The sequence below is a fragment of the Apiospora marii genome, assembly GCF_038362585.1.
Source record: "Apiospora marii strain CBS 49790 chromosome Unknown utg000009l_segment0_segment0, whole genome shotgun sequence".
Classification (NCBI taxonomy): Eukaryota; Fungi; Ascomycota; class Sordariomycetes; order Amphisphaeriales; family Apiosporaceae; genus Apiospora; species Apiospora marii.
In genome coordinates this window covers 3,806,934-3,832,474 of record NW_027117381.1, presented here as the reverse complement: position 1 = coordinate 3,832,474, position 25,541 = coordinate 3,806,934, and the positions used below count along the sequence as shown (strand labels likewise).

General features: G+C 50.1%; 13 protein-coding genes across 13 annotated transcripts; 4 read left to right on the top strand and 9 right to left on the bottom strand.

The window, feature by feature from the left end:
* Positions 1–1,506: 1,506 nt before the first annotated feature.
* On the bottom strand, positions 1,507–2,124 carry PG985_012765 (uncharacterized protein; the record flags this gene model as incomplete). The annotated part of the gene is made up of 2 exons (XM_066832531.1): positions 1,507–1,849; positions 1,961–2,124. 2 exons carry the CDS (start codon positions 2,122–2,124, stop codon positions 1,507–1,509), a joined length of 507 nt encoding a protein of 168 aa, XP_066680581.1.
* Positions 2,125–2,725: 601 nt separating this feature from the next.
* Positions 2,726–3,597, bottom strand: PG985_012764 (uncharacterized protein; the record flags this gene model as incomplete). The annotated part of the gene is made up of 2 exons (XM_066832530.1): positions 2,726–3,296; positions 3,437–3,597. 2 exons carry the CDS (start codon positions 3,595–3,597, stop codon positions 2,726–2,728), a joined length of 732 nt encoding a protein of 243 aa, XP_066680580.1.
* A 746-nt stretch (positions 3,598–4,343) lies between these two features.
* Positions 4,344–5,210, bottom strand: PG985_012763 (uncharacterized protein; the record flags this gene model as incomplete). The annotated part of the gene is made up of 2 exons (XM_066832529.1): positions 4,344–4,851; positions 4,987–5,210. 2 exons carry the CDS (start codon positions 5,208–5,210, stop codon positions 4,344–4,346), a joined length of 732 nt encoding a protein of 243 aa, XP_066680579.1.
* Positions 5,211–6,059: 849 nt separating this feature from the next.
* Positions 6,060–6,547, bottom strand: PG985_012762 (uncharacterized protein; the record flags this gene model as incomplete). Its single annotated transcript, XM_066832528.1, has 2 exons — positions 6,060–6,246; positions 6,417–6,547. The coding sequence occupies 2 exons, from the start codon at positions 6,545–6,547 to the stop codon at positions 6,060–6,062; spliced, it is 318 nt and encodes a 105-aa protein (XP_066680578.1).
* An 818-nt stretch (positions 6,548–7,365) lies between these two features.
* On the bottom strand, positions 7,366–8,240 carry PG985_012761 (uncharacterized protein; the record flags this gene model as incomplete). Its single annotated transcript, XM_066832527.1, has 3 exons — positions 7,366–7,601; positions 7,826–7,889; positions 8,034–8,240. The coding sequence occupies 3 exons, from the start codon at positions 8,238–8,240 to the stop codon at positions 7,366–7,368; spliced, it is 507 nt and encodes a 168-aa protein (XP_066680577.1).
* Positions 8,241–9,727: 1,487 nt separating this feature from the next.
* On the bottom strand, positions 9,728–11,261 carry PG985_012760 (uncharacterized protein; the record flags this gene model as incomplete). Its single annotated transcript, XM_066832526.1, has 4 exons — positions 9,728–9,975; positions 10,088–10,295; positions 10,672–10,948; positions 11,080–11,261. The coding sequence occupies 4 exons, from the start codon at positions 11,259–11,261 to the stop codon at positions 9,728–9,730; spliced, it is 915 nt and encodes a 304-aa protein (XP_066680576.1).
* Positions 11,262–12,023: 762 nt separating this feature from the next.
* PG985_012759 (uncharacterized protein) lies at positions 12,024–12,965 on the bottom strand (the record flags this gene model as incomplete). The annotated part of the gene is made up of 2 exons (XM_066832525.1): positions 12,024–12,633; positions 12,778–12,965. The coding sequence occupies 2 exons, from the start codon at positions 12,963–12,965 to the stop codon at positions 12,024–12,026; spliced, it is 798 nt and encodes a 265-aa protein (XP_066680575.1).
* A 1,241-nt stretch (positions 12,966–14,206) lies between these two features.
* On the bottom strand, positions 14,207–14,709 carry PG985_012758 (uncharacterized protein; the record flags this gene model as incomplete). The annotated part of the gene is made up of 2 exons (XM_066832524.1): positions 14,207–14,398; positions 14,635–14,709. 2 exons carry the CDS (start codon positions 14,707–14,709, stop codon positions 14,207–14,209), a joined length of 267 nt encoding a protein of 88 aa, XP_066680574.1.
* Positions 14,710–16,352: 1,643 nt separating this feature from the next.
* PG985_012757 (uncharacterized protein) lies at positions 16,353–16,709 on the top strand (the record flags this gene model as incomplete). The annotated part of the gene is made up of 1 exon (XM_066832523.1): positions 16,353–16,709. One exon carries the CDS (start codon positions 16,353–16,355, stop codon positions 16,707–16,709), a length of 357 nt encoding a protein of 118 aa, XP_066680573.1.
* Positions 16,710–17,774: 1,065 nt separating this feature from the next.
* PG985_012756 (uncharacterized protein) lies at positions 17,775–18,936 on the bottom strand (the record flags this gene model as incomplete). Its single annotated transcript, XM_066832522.1, has 2 exons — positions 17,775–18,414; positions 18,743–18,936. The coding sequence occupies 2 exons, from the start codon at positions 18,934–18,936 to the stop codon at positions 17,775–17,777; spliced, it is 834 nt and encodes a 277-aa protein (XP_066680572.1).
* A 1,429-nt stretch (positions 18,937–20,365) lies between these two features.
* Positions 20,366–20,814, top strand: PG985_012755 (uncharacterized protein; the record flags this gene model as incomplete). Its single annotated transcript, XM_066832521.1, has 2 exons — positions 20,366–20,538; positions 20,676–20,814. 2 exons carry the CDS (start codon positions 20,366–20,368, stop codon positions 20,812–20,814), a joined length of 312 nt encoding a protein of 103 aa, XP_066680571.1.
* An 842-nt stretch (positions 20,815–21,656) lies between these two features.
* Positions 21,657–22,728, top strand: PG985_012754 (uncharacterized protein; the record flags this gene model as incomplete). The annotated part of the gene is made up of 2 exons (XM_066832520.1): positions 21,657–21,859; positions 21,984–22,728. The coding sequence occupies 2 exons, from the start codon at positions 21,657–21,659 to the stop codon at positions 22,726–22,728; spliced, it is 948 nt and encodes a 315-aa protein (XP_066680570.1).
* Positions 22,729–23,486: 758 nt separating this feature from the next.
* On the top strand, positions 23,487–24,541 carry PG985_012753 (uncharacterized protein; the record flags this gene model as incomplete). The annotated part of the gene is made up of 3 exons (XM_066832519.1): positions 23,487–23,626; positions 23,789–24,275; positions 24,347–24,541. 3 exons carry the CDS (start codon positions 23,487–23,489, stop codon positions 24,539–24,541), a joined length of 822 nt encoding a protein of 273 aa, XP_066680569.1.
* Positions 24,542–25,541: the final 1,000 nt, after the last annotated feature.

The following is a 25,541-nucleotide window of genomic DNA, read 5'->3' as shown; positions in this document are numbered from 1 at the left end:
AGTGGATGTTCAGTCATCTACGTTGAACCGAAATGAGCTGGGATCGTTCCAGTAATAGTAATATCAAAATCTCAAGGTTGACGGAAAGTTGAAGGCACAGCGGTGGTCGTGAGGGAACTGTAAATGAATCACCAATCGCTGCAACAAGGTCAATATAGGGGGCTTATCAATGGAAGTGCTGATGGTCCGTGCATATACCGCACGTGACACCCCTTTTCTGGCATGACCGGCAAGACATAAGCTGGCTGTGCTAACAGAAACACATCAAGTCAGCAGCGTGGTCTAGTGATAACTTTGCAACAAGACTAATTACTATGCAGCTAATGGCCGGGACGATGGCTTTGAGTTGACCGTTAGGAAAGACCTGCTGGATGTTGGGGACTTGGGATCTGTGCATATTCATTTTCCGATGTTGAGTCGATGCTTCCATGTTCCCAGAGACACCCGGAACTGATTTAGTCACTCATACACATGAGCTGACTAAAAAGCCGAAGGAATTATACATATTGTCTTCGTGTGTCAGGTACCGGAGGTTTCACGAAGGTTCATTATGTACACGAGATCGATGACTCGACCAGTATAGATTACAGCTTAGAGCATGGATAAGACGGGAGATGGGAAAGCAGAATTCAAAGGTGCTCGGACCTGCCACTCATCCTAATTACTGCCTAGGATTGAAGCCCATGATGCTGTTTTGTGACACTTGACACAAAATGCAGTAAACTTCAGAATTCTGCTCAATTTCTTATGTGCACTTTCAGTTATGGAAATGTAAAGATGATACCTAGTCCTTTCAGATATAACCGGAGCCAAATGATCTGAAGGGAGACATCACTTTGAGGGTGAAGATATCATGTTGAAGCAAAGACTGAAATTAAGCCAAACGCATGAATCCGATGTTGAACAGCTTTGACTTGCCATATCCATGGATGTGAGGTCAGCAGACTAGTGAGCGTTGTGCATATCATCCGCATCGTTTCAGTGCCCATTATCTTGTCTGCTCAGATCACTGCATTACATAGGTAAATGAGGTGATGAGGACAATGGAGGCTTGATAACGTCAACGTTCAAATGGAACACGGTTCCAATTCGGGCGTTAACTAGGTATGAGATGTTCTAACTTGAGCTTGCACGCTGGCGAGGGCCTGTTTCCAAAGGGTCAGAAGTTATGCGAGTGCCTACGATTCTACACTCATCTTGGTTATCAGAGCAATGGCATTTGAGCCTTACGGACTGGCTACACTGACTACATTGGCTAAATGGCTTGATAGACAATCGGTGTTTCGTTCAAAGAGAGTGCTTCCTGGTTTTCGTTGACTGCTACGTTGGTGATCACGAAAATGATGATGGTGTACAGGCGAGCAGAAGTCTCTCATACGGTGTATTTTGTTTTCTATCTATGCAAGTGTTCCATGTGTTCTGTTGTTGCCACATGGAATCTGCAACCCCCAAAAGTTCTCTTCCCTATCATTATCGTACACAACGTGCCAACCAGGCTACCGGGGATTAATCCTTGTCCTCCTCACTTCCGTCCTGCTCCTGCTCCTGCTCTGTCTCGCGCTTGCTCGTTGTGAGGAGCGGCGCGCTGCTTTCCCTTGTTGACAGGCCGGTTGGTCGGAGGGTTGGAGGGGACATCCTCGCCGTCATCCTCAATGTCCTCCTCGTCGCGAGGAGCGGCGCGCTTCCTGCCTCTGGTAGGGGCCTTGCTGCTCGAGGGCCGGGGGCTTCCTCGTTGCCGCCGCCGTCGGCATTCGACGGGTTGTTGCGATCCTCCTGGAGACTGGGCATCTCCGCCAAGTATTTGTCTCTAAGGCGACCGTACCTCTGCCTAGAAAACCACGACGCGTGTCTGTCAGTTGTCGCATTCATTATCACAGAGGGCTGGTGAAAGTGTTACCACACCCTTGAAGGACAGTCAAGTACTACACCTTGATATGGAAGGATTGGCGGGATGACTTACTTGGCGGTTGCGAGGCTCATACCAGTGGCAGCTGCGATCTGCTTCCACTTCGTCATCGAGAAATCGCCGGTCAACTTCTCGATGATAGCCAGTGTATGCTTCATCTGGTCGGGCAAGGGCTCGTCCCAGTTGAAGTCATCCGAATCATAGTCGCTGTCTGACATCTTATTGAGCGATTGCAGGACTCTCCACTGCGATGAGATAAAGAATGGTGGCTGGTGTTATGTGCTGAGATGGAACGTGATGAGAAGGAATGAACACGTGAAAAAACAATTCGGTGCTCTGAGTTATTTTCTCAAGAGCTGGGTTAGGTGACCACGAAAGATTGTGTGTTTGTGGTTTGTTTCAGCCTGAGGTTGAAGGGGAAGAGTGTGGCTTTTTGTAGGTGTGGTGGGCTACTAATATCAGCTTGGTACTGAGAATCAGCCAAAAAGTGCCTATGCCAAAGTGGGGTTTATCTATATATCTATAGGAATTTTAAAACAAAGATACTCAAAAATAACGTAGGTGAAGAGTGTTTTGCATACAATGAGATTGCTTCCAGGTTCCTATTGACAGCTATGTTTGAGATTACGAGATTGATGATAGGAAAACGGGAACTGAATTATGTCATACTGCGTATGCTGTTGTCTATTCGTACAAGCCTCCATCCATGTGTTTTGTGTTTGCTATATGGAATCGGCAACTAAAAGGTCTCCTCTACCCTAGAGAAGGTACCGTACACAAAGTGGCAACCAAGCTATCATCTCCCATCTTTGCCAGCAATCAATCCTGGTCATCCTCATCCCCTTCCTGCTCCTTCTCGCGCTGTCTAGGATGCTGGGCATCCTTCCTGCGCTGTATGAGGCCTTCCGAGGGAAGAGGAGTGCGACCCTTCTCGTTCTTCGGGGGCTTTGCAAATGGACTGGCCAACGTGGGGTCTTCCAGATGCTCGCCGGGTCTCTTCAGGTTGGGGAAGATCCAGGGCTTCGGGTCCTCATATTGCGGATTGAACGGGAAGCGTTCTAGCTTCTCGTTGTTGGGACGCTCCTCTTCGCCATGGTCGGGCTCTGTGACGGTGGAAGGCCTGGCTGAAATTCTGGTGCTACGCCAAATGGGACCACGCTTGCCGGCGGGAGGCTGGGATCGGACGTTGTCTCCGTCGTCCTCCACGTCGTCCTCGTCTCGAGGGGCAGCTCGCTTCTTTCCTCGGTTGAGGGGCGCGGCGACGGTGGGGGCGGAAACGTCCTCGCCTTTATGGTCGTTCGACTGGTTGGTATCGCCTTGGTTGTTCTGACCAGCCGACAGAGCGGGCATCTCGGCTAAGTACTTGTCCCTAAGACGAGCAAATCTCTGCCTAGGAATAGCCTGTCAGTTCGCGCACTTACGTTGGTAATGTAAGGGCTCAAGGTGTGACCACGATTTTGAGATGGCAGTGTAGGTAAATAGTTTGATTTAATCAGGAAAGGTTGACGAAAGGTTGACGATATGACTTACTTGGCCGTTCCCAGGCTCATGCCAGTCGCAGCAGCGATCTCATTCCACTTCTTCATGGCGAAATTGGGATGCAATTTCTCGATGATTGCAAGCGTATGCCGCATCTCATCATCCATGGGCGCCTCCCAATCGTACTCGTCGTCACTCTCCGAGTCTGACATCTTGACTAGCAATTGCAGGTGAATGTGCTGCAATGGAATGGACACTGGTAAAAGTGTTGTGCAATGCGACAAAGCGCGAAGAGGGGAAACGAAGTAGCAGAAAAGGAATCAGTTAAAGGTTGAGTGTGGGTAGTGTAGAAGCAAGCTGCCTTTTTGTAGGCGTGGTGGGCAGTACCTAACATGCAGTATCGAGAATCAGTAATCAGTAGAAAAGTGGCTAAACCGAATTGGGAATTGATTCATTTTCTATAGGAGCTATAAAAAATAGAATTGCTTATAGGCATTACACCTTATGATCACAGGTACTTCACATTCCGTTCAGTCTTTCTGGACGATTACTATGCCGTCTCAGGCCTAAAACGGAAAAGAAATACAGAGAAAAGAGTGAGAAATAAAAAAGCTCCCTATGCTAATGTTTTCTGGCAGTGGTTCAAGGCTCATACCAGGAACTAAAGGCACAACACTAATAGAACTGAACCCGTTCCTCATCATTCGTCCATGTATAGTAGGAGGGGGATCAGACTAGTAATATACGATCAATGAGTAAAAAGTAAAAGAAGTCTGCATCTTTCACGATGATTATTAATCCCTACTATCTACAGCCGCAGGGGGCCAGGTGACGAGTTCAATATCCATCCTTTGGATCAAGCCTTTCCATGGCATCAGGAGAGTCTCGTAAAGTAGCAGATTACTGTACTCATACAACTTCGCAACCGGATCCTGCCACGCAGCCGATGAAAGACAGCTCAGTCCTCCTGCTCCGGCTTGCCCTCATCGCCTGACTGGTCTTCGTTGAGGAGAGGCAAGCCGTACGCACGACGAGTGGTGTCGTTCCACTCAAGGCCCTGGCGACGATGGGCCTCGCTGAGCCAATCTTCCATACCCTCGTGGGAGAAGGGATTGGCCCGAATACGTTGCACCCGCTCCTCCCGCTCCTCCTCCTCACTCAGGGCAGGGACAAAGCCGGCAGAGGCCGGAGTGGGGGACACGGGCTGGGAGTTAGAGGCGCCGCTGCCTGCCTGAGAACCTTCTCCATCGTCCCGAGCCTTGCTCTGGCGCTTTGAGGTGCCGGCCTTGGTGGTGACGCGTCGGCGCTTGGGGGTGGCACTGGTCGAAGCGTTGCCAGGAGCATTACCAGAGGCAGCAGCCTCTGCGTCTCGCTTCTTACCCTGTCGACTCCGAACGACGGGGGATCGGACTGCAACGCCCTGTGTTGCGTCAACGAATTGCTGCTGGGTGACATTCCACTGCTCCCTTTAATAAGTAAATATTTCTTGTTAGTCGATTCTCAAAAGGTTGTTGCAAAAGGCGTAATAGGTGAGGATCTCCAGAGGGTGCTTGAAAGTAGCGCGAGAGATGATGGGAGATGAAAGGGCAGTTAGAACTCACTCTGCAGCGGACTCGCTCATATTGCGTCTCTCCGCGATTCCGGCCCAGTTCTCGGCATCAAAGCCGTCTGGCCAATTAATTGCCAGCATGTTCATGAGTAACTTCTGGTTCTTGCTCATCTTGACTTTGGGCTTGGTGTTCTCAGTACCCCTGTTGTCCCTTTTTCCGTCCTTGTCTTCATTGCCTTTGCCAGGCTTGTCGTGCTCATTCAGATTCTCAGCCATGTTGAGCAAATCTATGAGGCAGATGGAAGAAGAGCGAGCGGTGATGGATTCCTTTGCAACAGGAGCCAGATGATGTGCGATCTAGCAAAAGCAAAGGGGAATCAATGTTGGTTGTGATGTGGAGGGTTTGTCGTACAACTGCCAGTAGCAAAAAGATATCACTGCTAGCAAAGCAAGGTGTAGGACAAGCTGTTGGGAAATGAGAAAAGGCACAAGATCTGGAAAAGCTGCAGCGTTTATGTCTACTTGTGTGGCTTCATGAGAGTGAACAATCAGCACCAGTAGTAGGGTGGAAAATTCAGAAGCTCTGGAACAGTACCTTCCGATGAGCTTCTGTGTTTGGCGGGGTGAACCGGTACAGCTTAAGGATGAACAGCAGTAGTTACTGAGCTCGTACTGCTGAGTAAGAAGCACTTAGAGAATGCGAGGATGCTGTAGATGGGCGGAAAGAAGTAGGTAAAACAACTAAGCAAGTAGAGGCTTGTGTAGGAGATTAGTATCACTGTTATTCTGTCTGGCATATGAAGCGGCATTGAAGCAGGGTGTGACTCTCACAACTCTTCGACTGCACTCATTTCAAGATTCCATCTAGTTTTACAAATCCGCCTCGAGAAAAGCTGCCAGAAAATAGAATAATCTTCATCCTCCTCGGGCTCATGCTCTTACTAAGATGGACACCCTACTCGTTGTGAACCGCCTCATGACCTTGCCCCCGTTTCGCGAAAAGGCCTCCCACGCATCCTGATTGCCCTTTGGGGACTTCTCCTCAGCCATGCTTCGAACGTCGCCAGGAAAGAACCACTCCTGGGAAGTCTCATTACGAGGCACGGCCCATCAGCAAGGAAGGTCTCACTTGGTGCGAGTCCCCTCGTGTTGCTCCTCGTCACTCTTCTCCTTACCAGCCTGTTGTGCCGGCTCATCTTGGGACGGTCCGGCACTCTTGTGGTAATAAGTTCCTCGCTCAGGATGTCCTTTGATCGGGATTTCACCCCTCTTAGCAGCAAAATATTGCTCCTTTCCCTCCCCGAAGATCCGCCTGTAGAGATTAAAACAAATTCATTAGTCGTCTCGAAATCATTTGGCAAGTAATTTGTACAAACAACGATCTTTTAAGCTCGCCGAGAGCAGCATCACGATATAAGGCCCCAAGGTGTGGATGAAACTTACTTTGCGTAAGGCACACTCATGCCACAAGCGGCTGCGTACTTGGCCCAGTGGTCGTCACTGAATTTGTCGCTATCGAAACCGATATTAGTTTCAATCATGCTCATGAGGAACAATGCATCGAAATCTATGAAGTCAGGGTTGGCGGTTGACTTGTTGGATTGATCAGCCATGGTGATGTGTGGTCTTCGTTGCCGAAGAAGGAAGCAATGGGTAGAATAGAACGAGTAACTGTTAAGCCATACGAGTCTGTAACCTGTGACACTGTAAGTGTAACTGTAAGCGTGAGAGTCGATGGTAGGATTTTAGAGATAGGGAATTGAGAAATGAGAGACTGCGGGTGTGGCATCTTATATGACCGCGAGGAAGGCGAAAGGACTGGGCTAGGCTTGCAACAAAATTTTGCCATTTAGAAAGCAATGTAAAATAAGTAATCACCGTGTGGTCAACAAGTCTTGTTTGTGTTCAGATAAGGAAGTATGAGTCAATAACATGAGCGAAGGAAACAACGGATGCGAGACAAATCCACGACCCATGGCGGAGGGGAGTAAACGAAGCTTCATATACGTATCATGGGCTGACGTGGTTTCAAGACGTGGTATTAAGCATCGACCAAAACGATCCCAAACCGAATCTGGACGTAGTTCAATTTTGTCGGTATCATTGATACGCATTGCCTGGATGTTTGATAGACGTGGATGTACATCTAGACATACTAAGATTACAACAGAACAAACGAACGGAGGAGTCAAATCAGCAACACACACAGGTCATAGTTTGAGTAAAGGCGTGATGCATTGATTTTATTCTATATGTCGCACCATTGTAGAGGTGCCAGCTGATTGTATCACTCACGACCACAAGCCTGCTCATGGTGCTAGATCGTTGTTGTGCCCAAGCAGAATCTACTCTAATCTTACCACTTTCTCCAAGAGATACTCCCATCCAGCCTTAGACTCGGTATTATGATCTGGATCTACTCTCCATCCTCCTATCCGTCATCCTTGGTGTCCGACTCATCCTCGGCTTCGGTGTCCTCATCACGCTGGCCGGCTGCCTCCATAGCCTGGCATTTGCTGGCCTCCGCAAACGTTGCATTGGCACGGGAATCGCCAAAAGGATCCACAACAGCAGATACGTAGCTCTGAAAAACCTGCGGGTCAGCGCGAGAATAATTTGTGTGCTTCTCAATGCCATCCTTATTGGCCTCGATCTTGTTTCTCTTGGCTGCGCGTCTTCACTAGGGGGTGTTCTTAACAGCTGGAATAACATCTCTGTCTTCCTCGACCTGTGAGATTGGACGTTTGAGGCCTATCTTGGCCCTTGGGGCTGGGTCGGCCGTCTTCCCGCCTCTGTTTCGAGCTGTAGGGTGACCACAAAATAATTCAAAAGCTTATGAAAAAGCTGAGATGACAGAAGATGCTTCATTTTGCCCACATGTATCTACATACGTGTTTGTCCCTTCATGTTTAATCGCCACATGGTACCAGCAAGACCGTGGAATGAACTCAATAACTATTTCACAAATTCCCTCATTACCAAAGCCAGTCGATGCCATAGCTTAGTTGCCCTGTTCAGAATAGAAAATTAGCTTACTTCCTTTGCTTCTCGACATCCCTGTCTTCCCCGTGCTGGTTGTTGTGTGAGGGTATCACTTACTGCTTGGCCATGGCTCTCTTCCTCCTCCTGAGGAGACGGGCCACCTTCTGTCTCTCTCGTGGCGGTGGTGCGTAGCGCGGCGGGCAGGTTTGGCGGCCTGGGCCGAGGCGGAGGAACTGTTATTTGATGGGCCGCTGACGGAGGGGCCACCAGCCGAGGCAGTGCTGGCGCCGTGGTTCTGGCTGCCGTAGCGGAGTTGGTGTTCATGGGCGTCTTCCTTCACGAACTTATCTCGGCGCTTCTTATTGCCTCTATGTAGGCTAGCTTATTGCTCTACCACTAGGGGTGCATCCAGACTCTGATCGTATCATACAAAATTCAACTAAGCGTCTACCTCTCATCTTTGGCAGCATCGCTTAGTGATTCTTGCAGGAAATAAAATTCAGCTCACTTCTCGCTCTCTTCGTCTTGCTGGGGATGGGAGTTTGGCCGTTTGTGTCTTTGAGCGAATCGCGACAGGGTTACTTACAGCCTGATCGTCTTCCTTGACGTCGTTCTTTGGGTTGGAATTGGAGTTCCGGGTGGTGCGTCGGGTTGCTCAGGCCCGTGTATTACTGATTGGGGGAGGAATTTAGTCGTCACCATCGTCGTCGTCGCGAGGGACGGCGCGTTTAGAGCCACTTGCGGAGGTTTTGATGTTGGGCATCATCTGGTCCGGCATAGGCTTGTCGCAGTTGATGTCATCGAAATCATGACAGTTTTGGGGTATCTTGACGAGCGATTGCAGAAGTCGATACTACAATTAGTGAATAAAAATAAAGGGCACCGATTTATCAGATAAAACGTGAAGAGGGGAACAGAATCGACATAGGAGATTCTAGAGTTGTGCTTTCTTTCTCCAAGAGCTGAATTATGTGATCACAAAAGAACTCAAAAAGCTTATGAAAGTGGTGAGATGACAGAGTTATTTCATTTCTGTCTGCTGGCTACGCCTGAGGGCCATCGTGTGCTGTCGTCCCATGGCATCAGTAAGCCCTCCGAATGAACCCCATAATCTATCGTACAAACACCACCCTCCGTCTCGAGCCCAGTAGTAACCATAACTTACTTTTCCTTTTTAGGATCAAGAGTTAGCTTACTTCCTGTACTTCTAGTATTCCTTGTCTTCCCGCACTGGTTGTTATATGAAGGGATCACTTACTGCCTGGTCGTTATTCTCAACCTCCTGCTCGGCAGACAGGCCACCTTCGGCCTGGGAAGCGGGGGCTTGGGCGGCGGCGGCGGCATTGGCACTGCTGCCTTCGCTAAGATTCTTTGCGAAGTTTTCGCGGCTAACACCGATTTCCTTTAGGAACTTCTTCCTGTCCTTCTCGAAGCGCTGCCTAGAGAAAAGGATGGCTCTGGTTAGGATAACTGACTCAAAATCGCAAATGGAAGATGCAAATCTTTCGCATTCATCTAGGTAATTGAGAATGCGACGAAGGAGTAGGCAATGACTTACTTGGCCGCGTCGTCAGTGATGCTTCGGTTGGCACCGATTTGCTTCCAATCGCTCATACGGAAGGCAGGACGCATAGTGCCGATCATTGCTACCATCGTCTTCTCTTTCTCGGTCAAGGGCGCATTGCTGTCGGCCTTGACGGCTTTGCCAGACTTGTTAGGGGTACCGGCCATCTTGACGGGTCGATGCAGAGTGCCCTTTGCAGAAATAGGTTGAGCCTGTACGAGGAAAAATGATTGTGGGAAGGGGTCACTTACTTCTTGGTGATCGCTCTCTTCCTCCTTGGGAGGAGACAGGCTACTTTCTGTCTCTGTCTTGGTAGTGCTGCGCGTGGCGCGGCGGGCAAAACAGTGGCCTGGGCAGCGAAGGCGGCATTGGCACCGCTATATTCGCTTAAATTCTTGGCGAAGTCGGTGCGGTTCACACTTATCTCCTTGAGAAACTTCTTGCGATCCTTCTCGAATCGCTGCGTAGAGGAAACGAGGGCAGTGGTGAGGATGACTAATTTAGAATTATAATTAGGAGTTGCAGATTTTTGCAATCATCAAGGCAATTCGAAATGAGAAAAAATAACGAAGAAAATCATGAGTTGTGAAGGCTTTATTTATCGCACATTGCGGTAGAGTGACCTGGCGAACCTGCTTAGGGGAGGGCGGGTGAAGCATGTTCTCGTTGTCTCGGGTATCCTCATCGTCGTGAGGGACAGATCGGTTGGGTCCAGTCTGGGCCGTTTGGCGCGTCTGGCTGCCCTCAGCCTCGTCGAGGCCGACGCGACTTACACCTTTCTCCTTGAAAAATGTATCTTGTTCCTTCTCGAAGCGCTGCGTAGAGAAAACTAGGCTCTGGTAAGCTAAGTGGTGTAAAAAAGCAATTAGAAGATGTAAGAATTTCACAATTATTAAGGCAATTCGAGTTGAGGTAGAAAAACCCAGAAGAAGATGCATTGCGGAGACTTGGCGCGCTCCGGCAGAAGCTGGAACCTGCCTCATCTAGGCTAACTATCTATTCCAACCCCATGCTGTGAGTCAAGCCTCCAATCATATTACACAGACCGGTCTATGTATGCATCTTTCATATGTGAAGGCATCACTCAATGACCCTGGTAGAACACGAAAGTTAGTCAAGTTCTGGTTATCTTGGTCCTCGTCCAACTCGGCCATTGTTGTTCTTCGGCAGTTTCGCAAAGGTATCACTCACAGTCTGGTCATCTTCCGAGTCCTCTTCTCCGTCCTCGCTGTTCTCTTCCTTTGCCTTGTTCTTGGCCGCCGAGGTGGTCTTGTTAGCGGCTCGGCTGGGCCGGCGGGCGGATGTGGCACGCTGGGGGCGACCAGGGAGGCGACCGGGGAGGCGGCCGGGGAGGCGACCAGGGACAGCGGCCGAGGCGGTGGCGACACCTCCTGCGACGGTCTGGCCACCACCGGGCGCGGCGGCAGTCTCGGCCAGGAACATGTCACGCCTTTTCTCGAACAGCTGCCTAGAAGAAGGTAAAAGTCCCGGTTAGAATGGCTCACTCACAATCGCAATTAAGATAGGCAAGCCTTCCGCGAGCGTCAAAGTAGTTTGAGGTGATTGGGAGAAAAAAAAAAGAACAAGCAAATGACTTACTTGGCGGCGTTGTCTGTGATGCTTCGCCGAGCAGCGATCTCTGACCAGTTGCTCATGGGGAAGTCGGGTCCACGAAGGGTACGGAGCATCTCCAAAAGAAGTCTCTCGTCGTCGTCCAATGGCTGGTTGTTGGCATTGTCCGACTTACCCGGCTTGTCCGGCTTCTTCTGCTGATCAGACATGTCGATTTGCGATTGCTGTAATCTTCTGCAGCAATGTGTTGACCGTGATCAAGGTCGTTGTGGTTGGGATAAGCGTGGCAGAGGAGAAAGGAACGTTTGTGTGAGGTCAGAAGCCAATGTAGGTGCTGCTTCAACTTCTGCCTGTATGACCAATTAAGATGGTTGCTTATGATGTGGTAGGAAATCAAGTAGAGGGGGGGAAAAGCTGCCTTTTGTACATGTGATGGGCAGTGCTTGGGAGTGGGAATTAGTGAAAAGCGACTAAGCCGAATCTGGTTTGAATTCAATTTCTATAAAATTTATTAAAAAAATAATTCACCGATACACCTTTTCTACACGATCGTTTCACGTTTCTCTCAGTGTCTTGAGACGTTCTGTGGGTTGTCTACAGCGCATAACGGCCGATGAAGCGGCATTCTGCGGTTCCACTACTTGCCAAAAGCGTGTGAGGATCATATGTGGTATCTAGAGTAAAATAAGCCTTTGAGAATGAAACCATATCCAATTTCGCACCTTGCTTAACAGACAAATGTATAGAACTAGCAATATACATGAATCATGGGTGTCAAAGAAAGGAAAAGTGCATTTAGTAGTTTCATAATTGATGTCTATCCTATACAATTGTCGTGGCCCTACTGCCAGGGTGTTTTCATCTCATGGGTTGCGCCAACTCATAGCGCCATCATCTCATCGTAGAGCAAAGCAAAAACACTCCTATACTCGTACAAATCCATCTCCAGATCCAAGGAGACAACCAACGACTCAACCCTCCTGCTCAGGTTCCTCGCCGGGGAGGTACTGCCCAGGGTGCTCAAGATACCATTTGCGGCGAGCTTCCATCAGCCACCACTCGCTGTAAACAGCAGACATCGGCGCTGCACGAGCAAGCCGCTCCCTCATTTCATCCACCTCCTCGGGCGAGAGGGCTAGAAACGATTCAGATTCGGCCGGAGACGGGCTTCGGCGTGAAGGACTGGCCGGGCCAGTCTCGTCATCAGCCTCCTCTGCGGTGGCTCGACGCTTCGAGGCGGTGGGCGTCTCCTCGGCGGCCTTCCGCTTTGGAGCGGAACGAGTAGCGGCGGTGTCGGGGCCGGGAGGGGGGGCTTGCTCGAAGGTATTCATGCCCGTCGAAGCTCGAGTGCCTCGGGGGCGTCGGGAGACGCGCTCTAGCCGGTTCTGTGTGCCAGGACGACGCTGGCTCGGGCGCGGGAGGGTAAGGCTGGGAGCTTCATCGTCAATCTCCTCGTCCTCATCGTCGAGGACCGGAGCGACTTTCTTCGGGGTCCGCTTGCGTCGCTTGGGAATAGCCTCGGTCCGAACCTCGTCCTTGGTAACCTCGACGAACTTCGCCTCAAGCTCGGCCCATCGCTGCCTGCAAGCAAAAAAGCACGTCTCGTTAGTCTTTTTTCCCTTTGCGGGGATGTGTAGTAGGAACGGGGGTGGATAATGATTTCTAGAGGGTGCCGGAGGTAACGGAACAATGCGATGGGATATCGAAAGGGTAGATGGAACTTACTTCGCATCCGACACGCTCATGCCACGGTTGCGCGCAATCGTGGCCCACTGTTCGGCATTGGGACCGTCAGGGTGGTGGAATCGGATCTCCTCAATATGAAGCTTCTTGATATGGTTCATGATGATGGGCTTCTCGTCACCCTCATCGCCCTTGCTGGGCTTATCGTTCTTGTTGTTATCATCGGCCATGTTAACCGATTTGGGGAACTGAAGTGAAAAGAGATCCAGTGGAAACAATGGGATCTCTCAAAAGGGAATCCAGAGGGTGTGCTATGTCAGATTCGAGTGTGAAATGGCAAAAGCAAAGGGTGTTGTGTTACTTACTGCCAGTAGCAAATTGGTTTTTACTACTAGCAAAGCGAGGCGTGGACCGGTAACGTTGTACACAAGTGGAAAAGTCCCAAGCTCAGAAAAGCTGCAACCTTTATGTGTGGTGGGGTGACTTGGTAAGGCTCAACAATCAGTAACAGTAAAGGGATCCTACTGCTATAGAAGTAGAATGTGGGGTGCTAAGCTCAATTTGGGAGACCCACACGCATAGGGCCAGTACCTTCAGATATGTCTAGTGGGTTGACTTGGTACAGTTGATGGTTGAGCAGCAGTACTGACCTCTTACTGCTAGGGAAGCTCCTTGCTAAGGTGGGGGGACCCGAAGGCAACTGAACAACACAGGTAGGTCGAATCAGTCGAGGCCTGTAAGAGCAAAGCTGTCTTGTGGCATTCGACTTTGGCTAGTAGACTCGCCTATCCAGGGCAACTTAACAGTATCTGATAACAGAACCCCTCCTAGCTTCACGATCTCCAGCTGGGGGAATAAGGTATCAAGTAACATTGGCTACTCAGTATCAGTCGAGATAGCAGCTGTAGTATCTTGCCAATCGTCCTTGTCCTCGACCTTTCTATGATATGATGCACAGGCGCCGCGGGCAGTGGCCAGGACAGAAGTCACGGAAGGAAAGCTGTCTTTATCAACTTCGAACTTTCCCCCCCCTTGGCGATGGTTCCTCTCGCTCACCTCAGCAACAGCAATTGTGCTGGCAGTCTCGGGAACATTCTTCGTAGCCTTGCCGGCTTGCTATGTGTTACAAATGTAACTAATTTGATTGCTGACTGGGTATGGTCTGAAGACGAGTATGTGAGATACAAACATTGGAGTAGAAACCATTTCATTATGCTGGGGTGTTTCAACAAAGATCGAAAGGGAGACAAAATACATGACTAGATGTAAATGCAACATATTGTGGGTTCATCGGGTTGCCTTAGTTCTCAACAGCTGTGGTGTGACCGAAGGCGAGGCTTTCTATTCGTCTCATATTTTGTGCCTACTTATTGGAGACAACATACCATTCTCCTCCTGCAGAATCCTCCGCAGTCCTATGACCGCAAGCTCGCCTGCTTTTACCACATTCCTGGAGGCTCACCAGCGTGACTCAGATGCTGCCCTGCTCCGGATCCTTGTCTCGAACAACCTCTATGGCTGGGTCCTCGCCCTTCTTGTCATCTGCTCGTGATGGGCCAGCACGCTCTCCACCGCGGCGTCGATGCTTGGCAATCGGCTGGGTTAAGGGCTCATCCTTGGCAGAAGCAGCGTAACTGCTCTTCATCTCTCCGAATCGCTTCCTCTGAGTAAATTAGGATGTTATTAGTCATTTCTCCAAAGACTGTAACGAGAACATGCGATAGGAAAGGATCTGTAGGGTGTAGCGAAGATAATAACAAAAAGCGTTGTAAGCGAAAAGGTGGATGAAACCTACTCTGTATTTGGGTTGCTCATGCGATACATGGCAGCGTTTTCGGCCCAGTCGCTGACTCTTGAAGCGGTGTCAGGGTTTTTAGAGTCAGCAATGGACTTTAAAACGGCCTTGATGACGTTGAGGTCCTTGTCTGTAAAGACAGACTTGATGTTGTCTGGGCTATTGGATTTGTCCGCCATGGTACTGACTGGTGTTCATGGATGCAACAGAAAGCGATATGTGGAAAAGGATGCGTGGCCGTGAAAGTCAAAGTGCGAAAACCCAGATATGCAAAAGCGAGTGTGTGTGCAATGGTGACAGGTAATGGTGGAGATGAACAATTAGGGAAGGGTACCAGAAAAGACCGTCGGCAAAACCTCTTTTATACTGACAGGAAAGAGAGCGGTGGCAGGGAAAAACGTCAGTAGCAGGTTTGCGACTAGAAACTCCTTGCTCAATGAGATTTGTGAAATAAACAAGCCCTATCAAGCAGGCAGGTTTGTTTCTGCCCAGCTACCTTGTATGGGTCACTGACATGGGAGAAAGAGGCGTCAGACGCAAAAATACAAATTCGCAAAGTACAGGCATACGAAAAGCAATCTACAGATCTCATAGCAAAATAATTCATCGATTTATGACGCCATCCATTATGGCTCCTCTGAATTCTGAATGGGCTATCTAATTATACAGTGGTGATTCATCTGGCGGCTAACCTGAGTTTGCGGCGGAATCTACCCTAATCTTACAATGTTTTCTGGTCGTCTTTTGCCATCTTAAGCAATCAGAGTGCGAGTAAGGTATCATCATCATCCGACTCCGACTCCTCCTCGTCCTCCTCCATCTCTCCCTCCTCCTCCATGGGGACCGGCTCCCCGCCAGGCATGGTCCAAGGGACGGAGTGGCCCCAATCGCGGTGACGAAGGTCGGGCTGTGCCGGAGTCTCCCAGAGGGGACGGGCTTGGCGACGGCCAGCCTCTCCATGTTGAGCCACGGCGCCGGCAGAGCTGGAAGAGCCAGCGGCGCTGGCGGAAAAAGGCTGCTGACGAGTACGAGTGGCAGCACGGGTCTGACGGGAACTTTCCTCACGTCGCTGTGTTGTCGATGCCTTCGCCTTGGACTTCTTGGCCGAGGGCTTCGTGGGTGAGAACTCAGAGTCGTCTTCCTCCTCAGACACAGGTCGCTTCGTACCGCGCTGTTGCTTAGTGGGGGGTGGGGCTTGACCGGCAGCGGATGTATCCTCGTTATCCTGCTTAGTGGCCTGCTCGTTCTCCTGCTTCTTGTCCTTATTGACTACAACAATTCGGACAGGTCGGGTGTTACGTGTGCCGGGAGCGGAAGCAGAGGGGCTTGAACCGTGAACCGGTGCTCGGGGAGTGTAGCGGGCTGGACCAGGAGGGGCAGGAGTAGCCATGGGTGCATTAGCCAGAGAATTGATATTCTCATCATCTTCGGTCTCTTGCTTCGTGTTAGAGGCCTGGCGGGATCGTCGCGGTCCCTGGTTGCTACCGGTCTGCAAGTCGTCCTGGCTCTGTCCCTTTTTGGCCCGAGGCTTGCGGGGCTTGGTTTGCTTGCGTGACTTGGGTTGAGCCGGCGGTGGGTCGGGACCAGCGGCCTTGGCATCAAACTTCTGCTTTTCAACGGCAAATCGTTGCCTGTGAACGTGGTGAATCGTTCGTTAGTCGACATCCTCCATATTTGCAACGCTCTTTGTGATCAAATGATGAAATACCGGAGCGATAGACGGATATGTGTCGGCACCATCACTGGGGTAGGGAATATGACAAGGATTGACTTACTTCGCCGTTCCCATGCTGAGACCTGTGACCCTGACAATGTCTTCCCAATGCTGGACCTTCCAGCCGTCCTCGAGGTTAAACTTCATGATACAGATGAGAAGATTAACCTCTTGATTGAGGAACTTGTTCTTGGCAATGAGGGCTTTGTTCTTAGCAATGAGGGCTTTGTTCTTGGCAATGAGGACTTTGACGTCAACAGTGTTGTCATCACCGTCATCGTCGCTGACGTCGCTGACATCGCCGACATCGCCGACATCGTCAACATCACTTCCGTCATTCGGGTCATGAACGACGTTCGGGTCGTTGACAACGTTCGGGTTGCTCACAATGCTGGCGTCATTGGCATTGTTGACGCCGTCGTTCTCGTTGGACTTGTTGTCCGTGTTGGGCTTGTTGCCCTTTGAATGGTTGTCGGCCATTCTGATTGATATCAGTGATTTTCCTTACCAAGAAAAAGCAAGATGTGCACTGTTGGGTTGAGTGATGGTGTGACAAGTATGGGAGAGAGTAAATCAAAGGGAAGCAGGAGCTCTGGGTGAGGATGATGGTGTAGCAAAGAACCTGTTTTGGTTTTGCAACCTTTTCCCAAGAGCCACTGGATTGATGAAAGGTGTTGAGGAAAGGATGAGAGAGGAGTTTGAGCTGTTGCTTGACCTTGCCTTATAGCACTTTTCAGATGGGTGATTGTGAATGCAGGTGATTATTTAAGAGCTCCCTGAGCGAAGATCAGTTCCAAATTAAACAAAATAGGACTAGTGGCTCCACTATTGCCTATGCAGTGTTGTTATAGCAGTATGCTCACTAGAATAGTGACCTATTTATAGGAGCTCAAAGTGGGGCGCGACCGGGCCTATGTACAGTGACTCCAATTAATAGGCAATAGGTACATCATGGGTTTTATGAACTAGCTACTTCAATTGATGAGTCTGATTTCCCCCCAGAGTACCCCGCGCCTGGGGCCTCCTGTATGCCTTGACAAGTCCATACCGAACCCCGATAGTGTTGAAAAGTCGGAGCGGTTCCACTAGTCTAGCTGATGTTGTGGATATCAGTTGCAAAGAGTACCCAAGCTACCAGCCGGGAGTTTGCGTCAATCTCAATTTCGGTACGACGCTGTCTGGCTGGGGACATATTGGCGACGCATTTTCGCTCAAGAGCAGAGTGGGGAGTAAGCCTTGCCAAGAATGGCAGATGAAACGCATTCATCTTCGTCCTCAATAAACATATACAGAAAGGATATAACACAGGGAACAAATGTAAGTAGGGACATAGGGGTAATTTATATAATAACCTCATAGCATTGCCTATTTCTGCAAATCTGTGAAGCTTCATACCTCAGGTTCCTTACTCTCCTGGCGGAGGGAACGTAGCCACGAGTTCATGGGATGCTTGACTACCAAAAATCCGTCTACTCGTACAGTCTCTCCTTAAGTACCTCTCAGCGCTTCCAGTCTACTCAACGTGACTGTTTACTCGTCTTGATTAAGCTCGTCGTCATCGAGTTGCTCATTCCCCTTGGCAGAACCGCCCCACCCACGACGAGTGGCCTCGTCCCGTTGACGGGCCTCCTGGCGTCTGCGCTCCTCGTGGAACCAGGGCCAGACGCTGCCCTGGGAGAGTTGGCCCGCAAGTGCAGAAGAACCCGAGTGGTGAGATCGAAGAGTTCGCCGAGTATGGGTGCTATGCTGGCTGTTCTGTGGCATCGTAGCTGCCTCCGGCTCATGCGTATTGTTGGCACCGGTGGTCTTTGTCGATGTAGGCTTCTTCTTTTTGGCACCTTGATCCGCCTGGGGCTTAGGCCGCCCGGCTGCTCTTCCTCGCTTGGGGGCCTTCCGCGTAGGCCGTACATCATCCTCATGGCTTTCAGCCTCGTCCTCGCTTTCAGCTAGGCCACGCTTCGTGCCGTACTGTCGCTGGGTGAGAGCCGGGGTTTGGGTGACGGCGGGGATGGGAATGGCTCTCATCTTAGTAGCCCGGCGGCTGACTTGGGACTCCGTGGATCCAGTGCTGGTGGACGACATCTCTCCCTCTTGGTCTTCAGCCTCTTTCTCTTCAGCCTCTTGCCCATCCTGGTTATTCTCAGGGGGGATAGCGCGTTCCGAGCGCGTTCTGGGTCGTCAATGTTGCCGGTTCTGGTGCCGGTTCTGGTGCCGGTCCGGGTGCCGCTTCGGCTGCCGCCTCGGTTGCCGTGCGCTTTACCGCCCCGGTTTCGAGACAGAATCTTGGGGATTGGCGGGACTCGGCCGTCGGTGCGAGCCCTGTGATGATTCTTCATACCACCGAAGCGTATCCTGGTCAACCAGTTGTTTAGTCGTTGTCGCTGGGAGAGGCAATACGTGATGAGGGTACGGAAGGACAGTTGATTTGGTTCCAAATGACGCAGGCTAACAGGGCAGGTAGGTCTTCCATGAAGATTTTCCAGGTGTAAATGACTTACTTGACAGTTGCTTGACTTAAGCCGATTTTCTCGGCGATCCCCTTCCAGTTCTTGACCTTGAAGTCGTGTTTCGCGTCCTTTTCCAGGTTGAACTCCATGATGGTCATGAGAATCATCTCGTTGTCAATGTCGTCGTTGGTGGCGTCATTGCTGGGCTTTCCACTCGGGCTGCCCTCGTCGGATTTATCGACCATCTTGATCAGTGATGACAATGTACTTCACTGCGATGGAAGAAACGTAGGTGTTGCCAAGGAGAGGTGCAGGAGTGGGAAGAGGTATGTGCAAATAAAACACGGCAGCAAATTCAATTGAGTCTTGATCAAGACACTCGAGAAATGTTGGTGTTCTGTTGCGCCTCTCAAGTGTTACCTACTCGGTTGAGAAGGTGTTGGTGAAAAGGTCAAGCTGGAGCTCATCTACAGCTAGAAGTTATGATAGAAGAAAAGGCAAGTGGCTGATTCGGGATCCCCAATGCCTATAGAAAACGGCCTAAGCCTAATTGGGCCTTATGTCAACTGTTACAGCTTACTATGGGATTCAAATCACTAACAGTGGCAGTGGCTTCCTAATTGTGGCCAACCCTTGTAAGAGAGTTACTGGTCTAGGCACTTGGAATAGCTACACAGCACCTGGATCGGGTCGTTTCTGATTGACTTTTGGGGCATAGGCTGCTGAGAGCGCTTTCTCATTGGCCGAACTTTAAATTTTATCAAAGTGGGGCATCCGGCAACTAGGTGGGCCGTGGTCTATAGAATTGCAAGAAATAAAATAGTACCAGATCAATAGGCTTTCAACTAGTTACGCCAAAGCAGCAGATCAACCACGAACTGAGGATGGGAAGCATCAGCGCATATCACTTGTGTATAGAAGGAACATTTTAAGTACAGAACAAGCATCCTCATAAGTAACCAGGCTAGATATGCATTCGTCTCCTGAGACCAATAGCTGCAAATGATGAATGATCAGCGACACCTGTTGTACACTGGCTGAATCCTTGTCCAGGCTGGCCTGTTTTATCCACCATCACTGGTTACTGAATGAACCAGAATGGAGCTTCCGTCAACATTGCATATCAATATTGAGCAGCCAATCTAAAAGGCATAAACCAATTTCTCCTTGTTTTGTTTCCCTTCCACAAGCTGATTTCAGCTAGACACTGAGCTTGCACTGCCCATCACATACACAAGCAATCCAGATGCACGGAAACCACCACATGACAGACGCCAGTCATCCTTCCCCAGTCATTAATTCATTGATTGCACATTTAGCCCTTGATCGATAACAGAAACATTTGTCACTGGCGCTTCCCTCTCTCATTTTTCACTGATACCAAGCTGCCTAGGTGTCAACAGCGATCGTTGCTCATACGACTTCTTCGCCTTACCCTTGTCCCCAACAACGCAGCTAACAGGCTCTGGTCGCAAACCTGACACAAGTCTCTTTCCCCCATCTCTCGAAAAGGGCACATAAAAGAGCTCTCAACAACCACTTCTCATTCTACAGTTCTGTGCCTCTTCATTCTCACCATTACATACCACCATTGCATCCAGACTCGAGCTTTCAGAATTGTCCATCATCCTCCACGCCTTTCTTCCTTTTCGGTGAAGAAATCTACTCGGTACCATGGCTGATCAGCACAACACCTCTGACAGCACCAAGACCGTCCCCATGGACAAAAGTCTCATCCTCCTCATGACGATCTTGGATGTGAAGCACCCTGGTCTAGACGCCGACAAATGGGCAGACAAATGGCCCGAGGTCGCAGCCGCTCGTGGTATGAGTGAGTCCGACGCAAGGTAAACTTTATCTGTCCTTTCATTATTCCATCTCATCTTCGGGATGTTTTAGGTCCCTTTTAGCGATCAATGCCTCTTAAAAGCTCACAGTACAGCAATGCGAGACATGGCTAACGGATATCCTTCATGGCTTACAGGAAGCTCTTCGAGGAGATCAAAGAAGACTTCACTGTCCATACTAAGAACTTCGTCCGCAAGCCGGTGGTTATCAAGCGACGGCCACGAGCCCCCAAGGCCAAGGACCAGGCCCCCAAGATTGTTAAGGGAAAGAAGTAGGGGCAGGGCAACATATGAGTCTTGTTGCAAAGTGCTCAAGAGTCTGAAGACCAGCTGCTACGATGAGGTTACAGATCTAACTGGTCTCATTAAAAGAAGTAGACTATTACAACTTGAACAAGTAGGCTCAAGCCACGAGACTGCAGCAAGCTTTAACGTTTTATACATCACATCTGTGCTTATTTGGGACAAGTCGGACAACCGATCGTGAGTGAAGTCGTAGCCACACATGGTAAAATATGAAGACGGAGCTTCAAGACGACATTACTGCTTTATATGCAAATATTAATTTCATAATATGGGAATCCAAGGAACAATCACTCAGTAGACCTCACTGTGATCATCTTCTATAGAACTGCCCCGCATAACTGCTCTCGTACCTTTGCTTCGTACAGTACCTAGCTTGCCTCATCGTAGGCATTTCTGTTTCTTTGCATCCCTATTGGTTCGAATTAAATCACTATAGTAGGCATTGATTTAGCAACAGTTCATGTTACTGTGCTTGCTTCATTGCTTTCCAGAGCTGTTTACTGCCCCACACTTTAATTCTATAGCAGTAGAATAACACAGCTGCTGATTGTGAAGCTGCATCCGACCACCCCACCTAATATAAAAGGTGCTGGTTGCTTGTGCCTTTCCGATTCATCCTACACCTCACTACGTCGCAAAGCAGTGAAAAGAAATTTCTACTGCCAGCCAAGCGACAACCTCACCAAGTCACAACCAAAGAGCTTTGCTACTTTGCTTGTGCTTTTCACTCTTTTCATCAGCAAACCACATCGCTGCTGGTTGACTCTGTTCCCGTTGCTATCTTCTCGCTTAATCGTCGGTAATCATTCAACATGGCTGATAAGCCGAACAGAAACGAGAAACCCGGCAAGGGCAATCAGGGCGGCAAACCAAGCACGCCTGATCCCGAGGAGGAGATGACCGCAGGAGAGATCCTGCTCATGACGATTCTACAGACTCGTCACCCCAATGGCATTACTGACGAGGAGTGGGCTCGTGTCGCGCCTATTCGCACCTTGGACAGTGCCGCTGCGCAGTAAGTCTTATCAAGCTTTCCACTCTCACATCCCCTCTTCGCACTACTCGCAACGGCTTTTTCGATGCATTGTCTATAGCAGGTCTTGCTGTAGATACTAACAAGATGTCTTCATTGCTTTTAGGCGCTATTTCAGCCAACTGGAGGAACAGCATGCAAACACCACCAAGGACTTTGTTCGCCGTACACCCGAGATCAAGAGACGAAAGCGAACTCCCAAGAGCAAAGCTGCCCCAGTCCCCGACGATGACGATGAAGATAACCTTGACGATGGCGAGAATATCCCCGCCGTCCAGGGTGGAGCTTTCACCGTTGGCGGCCGTCGTCCCACCCGAGCCCCCCGCACCCAGCAACAGCCCGCTGCTCGAGGCACCCGAGGCCCTCGCACCCAGCAACAGCCTGCTGCTAGCGGCACCCGTAGCGCTCGAGCTAGAAAGGCCAAGGAGAATGTCAAGGCCGCCAAGGAGGAGGACGACGACGCCCCTCCCGCCGCTCCCGCCACCTCTGACGATGCTGGCACTCGTTCCGCACTGAAGCGGAAAGACCAAGCTGAGTCTGGCCCATCGAAGCGCCAGGCCACCGCCCAGCACAATGTAAAGACTGCCCCGGCCAGTCCCCCGCGTCGCAGCCCCTCCCCTGCCGAGTCCTTCAACCGCTCGCTCGAGGAGGAAGAGGAGATGCGAGAACGCCTTGCTCATGAACGCCCCATGTCGGCTGTTTACAGCGAGTGGTGGTTGGGAGTTGCTCGCCGTCGCTGGGCCGAGGAGCACCCAGGTCAGCAACTTCCAGGTGAGGAAGTTGAGGAGGAAGGCCAGCCTGAGGAGCAGGCTCAGTCCGAGGAGGAGAATAAGCCTGAGGAGGAGGGCTGAAAACTTCTCCATTTGGTGCTCGTTAGATCTGGAGATGGAATTGTAGGATTACAGGGTCTACACATGACTATGGGGCCTTGACTAGGCTTGGCCTACACGATGGCAATTGGACGCGGCCAACAGATAGGCTATTGGAGCTGAATTTGACAGTAGATTAATCAGAGCTAGATGGCTACAGTATTGCTCTCATCTTGTGATCGTAGATTGTGTATATTACTGGTTCGATGTTCTCGTTCATTAGTATAAATATGTGACAATGATGGCTTCATGGAAAAGAATGTGCTACACCCAGTGCGTGACATAACACCTCAGCACCTTTAGCGCAGAGGGCAACGGGGAGACTAATGGTTGTGGGGTATGGATTTTTGGGGATAACGTACAGAACGTCCAAAGCAACTGAGTGAAATGTGAAGCATATGTGAGTGGAAGCTCTAGTAATAATAAATGTTTATAGCTACTTCCCACAAAAGGGAAATAAGCTTGAAATTAAGCCTAGGCGCTTTTTAGCTGATTCTCGGCAGAAGCTTCAGCCCACTAAGCATACATAAGGGCCCTCTTCCTTCCTTTAATCTTGGATCCAACCGGTTCACCAATATTCATTTTTCCCGATCATCCAAGTCAACGCTTGGAGGGAAGAGTTGTAACTCTGACACCAGCTTGAAGATCTCTTTCACAGATCCTTTCCTTATCCATATCTTCATTCCACCCTAGTTCATCCCAACTCATTGCAGTAATCACAACTGCAATTCCTAAGCAACATGGCCAAAAAAGAGCCACAACCTTTGACTGAGAAGGAGAAGTTCATGATGGAACTCATCGAGAAACTTCATCCCGACTTCGAAATGTCCGAGTGGCAAGAGATCGCAGCCCGTCAAAACCATTCTGAAGCTACATCCAAGTAAGTCCTTCCAATGTCAATCCTCCTGCTGCATGACTTCAAGCTGCATTTTATGAATGCTGAACAATATGAACCATCCGTCAATCATTACTATTTTTCATTATCTTTAGCCATCACGGCTTTAATCGATGCGGTCTGACATGAACCCTCCCATTTCTCTAGGCAGCGCTTTGGGGATAAGAAGAAGCAGTACAAGAAGGAGGTAGCAGAGGCGGCTAGAGCTGCTTCTGCTGCTAATGTCCATTCCGCCGGTCCTGCCTCTGCCGGTCCTGCCTCCATCGGTGCTGTCTCCACCAACGCCCCCTCTGGTAGCGTCCCCTCCGGCAGCGCCCCCTCCGGTAGTCGCCCCTCCGCCAGTACCCCTTCCGGTACGAATACCCGCTCGGCACGACCGGCTCGTCAAGCTGCCCGGAGCAGCTCCAAGCGTCCTACCCACGAGGATGACGACGACGAAGAGGACGACGCCGCCGCCATGTCCCCTCCTCCTGCTAAGCGACCCCGACGCCCCGCCCGTAACACCACAAAGACCCAGGCTGTCTCGGGCACTAGCAACAACGCCGAGGATGGCGAGGACGGCGAGGACGACAAGAATCCTGTCCCTCCCCAACACCGTTACACCAACCCGAAGCCGTATGTCTTTCCCAACTTGGTCAGATACCCCCTGTCCCGCGCCTAGTAATATTCGGAGGCTAACCAGTAAACAGCGTTGAGAAAGATCAGGGCCATGGCAAGGTGAAGCAGCGCGAAGATGAGGAGGATTTCAGTGGCCTTTTCGCCAAGCCGCCGAAGAACTCGAACGGGCGGACCCCACTTCCCGACTTGGACCTCGTGCGTCGCAGGAAGGCGGCACGCGCCAGCATCGAGCGCGAGCGCAAGCGCAAGGAAGAGGAGAATGATCTGAATAGCAAGGAGTAAGCTAGTATTTACTTCTCAGAAGAATAAATAAGATTATGTTGTCATCGATGAAGGGCATGTGCTTGGTTGAGAATGGCTCTTTGTATAATAGATCTTCGTTTCGCCCTGAGGGTTTGGCGATAATATGTGGCAGTGACGGAATACATGGCAAACCCAGGACATAAATAGTAGACACAATACAGTGGTTTCTGTTATCTTGTTTCTTCTATATGCTTTGTCGAGTTGTAATACATCAGGGAGAATGTAGTAACCTCCCTTCCAACTCGCAGTATGACGACCCCAAGCCCCGGATATTCTCCAACTTGACGAAACATAATACCCGCTCCTCTGCTCCTTCAAATGCGATGGGCTGTACCTTACGTCCCCCAGAAGACTTCGTGGCGCGCAGGAAGGCCGCCAGAATTGCCAGCCAAGACGAGAAACAGTATGAGCTGGAGTAGGACGGGGATGGAAACGAAGCAGCGTTCGCGTCATTGCCTTTCCAAATTGTATGCTTGTCTAAAGACATTCCCTTAAAGCATTCGTACTAATAAGACTTGGTCGCTTCTTCGTATTTTTCATATGAGTTTCAAAGTCGTCCCTTTCCCTTGGTTTTCTGCCGTAATCAGGAGAGGCTATACAGTCATTGGGTAGTGTGACGAAACATGGTGTCAGTCATTTGATATGTTACTGTCAGATAGAAACAACAAGTACGAAGCATTTCACAATGCAGTGCCTTTATTTGCTGCTTGCCCTGGAGCTGTGCTTATCATGATTCCCTCCCGGCTTGCTCATATTGCACTCGTCTTCAGAAAGCAATCTTCAGCAGCTAACCTGACACAGCTCTCTTTTGTTTTCGGCATTGAAATAGAGCTCAACGCCGATCTCGAACCCCTCCCTCACTTGTTTACCTCTTTACATTCCCCGCCACCTTCCACCTCTGCGCCCATTTTCGCACGAGCACAACTGCATTTTCGTAAAGGCGCTGTCTCATTTATACATACTACCCTACACCTTGCTT